This window comes from Buceros rhinoceros, unplaced genomic scaffold (genome assembly GCF_000710305.1).
Source record: "Buceros rhinoceros silvestris isolate BGI_N320 unplaced genomic scaffold, ASM71030v1 scaffold21794, whole genome shotgun sequence".
In the NCBI taxonomy this organism is placed as follows: domain Eukaryota; kingdom Metazoa; phylum Chordata; class Aves; order Bucerotiformes; family Bucerotidae; genus Buceros; species Buceros rhinoceros.
The window spans coordinates 6929-10301 of record NW_010409168.1 but is presented as its reverse complement, the minus strand read 5'-3'; the positions used below and the strand labels follow the sequence as shown (position 1 = coordinate 10301).

The window sequence follows — 3373 nt, the reverse complement described above, 5'->3', positions numbered from 1 at the left end:
GGGAGTGAAAGAGTAAAGATGTCATCAACTGTTGGAGAAAATCCAATTGTCCCCCTTCCCCTCCCCATGAGAAGTTTCATGGGTTTTTTCCTTTTAATTAGCAGCTTCTATAAGTAACTACGAAAGAAATGTCAGTCCTTTTTACTCTCTTTTTTTACTGCCTCCCCCACTTGCAAGGGTTAGACACACCAGCAATAGGGTGATTCTCCTGGGTCTTGCTCATTCCAACAGCACTGTTTTGGATCCTGCATCTGGAGATTCTCATCTGCAGTTTTCTGAGGGCTGCCCAGCCATGCTGACCTTGCTGGTATGGGACCTCAGAAAGCAGCGAAGAATAACCCACTGTCTAAAAGTTTCTAGGAAAAAAAGGGTTTAAGGGGTAAGTTAAGAACGGGGTGTGCTTTGGACACTCCTCAGATTGTTTCTAGTTGCTTTCACTTGCAGTGTGGAGCGCGTGAGGGGTCTGTGGAGGAGGCAGGGGTAACTTGCCTAACTGCCTGCAGAGGATATATGCTGAAATTAATCTCTCAGAGGCATTAGAAGATTTTTTTTTTGCTGTTATTTTCTTACTAGAGAAATTATTTTCAGAGTTTTTCCCTTTTTTAGGGTATCTGTATTGCAAGCCTAGAGAATTCTGCATTGCACAACCTTTAAGGTAAATCGTACCACAGAAACTATTTCTTACAGTGAAAACACTGTAAGCCCCCTCCTGTGCCTGAGCTGTCGGTTCTTCAGTTTTGATAGCAGCAGTCTGTCCCCACAGATGGGTTAAGAATTGACCAGCTGGCGTGAACCCGGGCTGCGTTTCAGGAGCTTTCCTCTCGGTTGGGCAGTGCTTCCGCCGTAGCCGTGTGTTGGACAAAGCGTGCGTCGGCACCGTATTGCTGAGTTACGAAGGAGAACGAGAGTTGTCACTTAAACTCGTCTTCCAGTTTTGACCTATGTACAGTGATCATCACATTCACAGGGACAGGTTTTCCCCTACTTTCCTGTCGTGTTCCTGTTCCGTAGAGCAAGCGAAATTGAGATGAACCCTTGCTGCTTTCCAGTGTCGAGGCTGTGCTAACTGCTGCCTGTGAAACGAGAACTGCGGAAATAAATGGGTTATGGCTGTGGTTGCACTTGAGGGTATTTCAGGTCTTGAGACAGATTTTTGTTAATCAGAAAACCCAAATCCATCAGCTTGCTGATCTAGAGCGTGCTTACCTCCAGCCTGCCCCTCCTCTGTGCCTGTTGGCCGTGTTCCGGTGCAGCTAGTACCGTACGGGGACTGCACCCAGAGCAGGTTTAAGGGGATTTCCTGTAAGCGCCAGAGATCCCTGGTGCAAGCGGGGCTGACAGCTTCGTCTTTGGGCATTCTCTTGGGGCAGGGAGAAGATTTTGCAGAAACAAATTATTCAGCTATAGAACCACTCGACTTTAAGGGCTTCCATTTTTGCAGATGAGGCTAAGCCCGCCTGGCTTGACTCTTGGCCGTGCGTCTCTTTTGTCCAGGTTTATCATCTGGCAAGTGTGCGCTTGCGCGATCTGTGCCTCAAACTGGATGTTTCCAATGACTTGCGCAGGAAGATATGGACGTGCTTTGAATTCACGTTGGTTCATTGTGCTGATCTCATGAAGGACAGACATTTGGACCAGCTCCTCCTCTGTGCCTTTTACATCATGGCAAAGGTAATCTGCTTTTAAGACGACCAGGGAATTGTATGTCGATTGAAGATGTAAATTGTGCTCACGGTTTACACTTTGACTGCTTTTGTCATGTCACATTGCTGGAGGGAAGGGAAAAGTCCTTCCAAGAAGTGGATGGAGGCCCAGCATAGATTTTTTCTTTTTTTTTTGTAATCTTTAAAGACCAGCCAGTTGGTTAAGGGAGGATTTTTCTTCTCCTCCTGAGCGCATTCACAATGAGCGCTGGTCGACGTAGACAAAGCAGTGTGTGGGCTTGTCCCATCGCTGAGTTTTCTGTCCTGTTTGTCATCTCATGACCTGTGTAATCTGGGCTGTGCACACCAGTTCAGGTACAGCACGGTGCAGGTGCAGAGACCGGCAGGAGCTGCCAACCGTACGTGCGGATGGAGAGTTTCTATTGCACAAAAATCCTCTCAGCTTCTGAAGATTCAGGTTGAGCTGAGCTGGTTGCCTGTTAATTCCTACTTATTCATTTCTCACTCCGTTTGCCAGCATTGATTTACGGTGTTGAGAAGCTGGATTATGAAACTGGAACTCTGGTTTGACTGACTCGAGCTGATGGTCACAAAGTGAAAATGAAGTGAAGTGAAGCCCAGGCTCCTCTGAAGTACTGGGGAGGAGTTGCCTTTTCTTCTTGAGGAAAACAGGGGAAGAGGAGCCTGTCTGTGAAGGGAGCTGATGGTCAGACTGTGGCTCGCTGTGCTCTTAACCGTGGCACAGTGGCACAGCTTGGGCTCGTTTGGCATCGATACTGAGAGCTGCAGAGAAGCAAAGCCATGGGACAGTCAGTGCTCTGTATTTTACCACGTCAGTTGTTTTGGGTTTCTTTTCTAATTACAGTCTACTGAGTGCTGTCTTCCGTGCGGTGTGAGACCTGATAGTTCAGGCAGAGACCGTGATATGTTCTTTCTTGGCTCTTGCTGCAAGAACTGCGGTTAAAATTACAGCTGCATGGCTGAAAACAAAAGCCTTTTCCAAATGAGCTATTGTGAAGTACGAAGGAAAGCTGAACTTGCATGTCTGTCTATCCCCGCCTGGTGTTCTGTTCAGGATGTCCTCTCTGTCTCTTTAGAAAAGTTAAGGGATCCTGTTTTCAAGTTTACAAATACACTTTTGACTTAATATTTCCCCGCTTTAATTTTTAGTGTCACTAGAAGAAAAGTCAGAAAAGGAATAATTCCTAAGCATCACAAGCAACAAAAGGCTGTAGTGGCTGCGAAACACGGAATGTCTGCGCTAGAGGAAGGCTTGGTGTTTCACAGCCTCGTCACCAGAACAAAGTTCTAGAATTACGCGTTCGTAGTAACACGAAAAAGCTGTGTAGGGGGAAGCGAATGGCATAGGCGGGACCTGAGCCTTGCTGCTTGCACCGGGTCTTTAACAGCCTTTTCTTCTGCAGGTAACCAAAGAGGAAAGAACTTTCCAGGACATAATGAAGAGCTACAGAAATCAGCCTCAAGCGAACAGCCATGTGAGTGCAGGCTGCTGCCTTGCCTTTTGATAGGTCCTGGCGGAGGCGCCTTTTCAAATGTTCGACAAGGGAGAAGTCGAACCCTCTTCAGCGTCACGTTCGCTCCGACTCGCGTGGGTTCTATGTCGTCTTCTGGCTTCCTTGTTCTCCTTGACAAGAGTGTGTTGTGTTTTTTGTTTTTTTTTTTTTTTTTTCCGGGGGCCCCGTGGTTTT

General features: G+C 47.1%; 1 protein-coding gene across 1 annotated transcript in view; it reads left to right on the top strand.

The window, feature by feature from the left end:
• RBL1 (retinoblastoma-like 1) overlaps window positions 1–3373 on the top strand; it is a 20623-nt gene that overhangs the window by 14482 nt on the left and 2768 nt on the right. The window contains exons 16-17 of the mRNA XM_010135164.1: window positions 1495–1671; window positions 3089–3160. Of these exons, the coding sequence (XP_010133466.1) occupies window positions 1495–1671; window positions 3089–3160 (249 nt within the window). The remainder of the gene's footprint in view (window positions 1–1494; window positions 1672–3088; window positions 3161–3373) is intronic.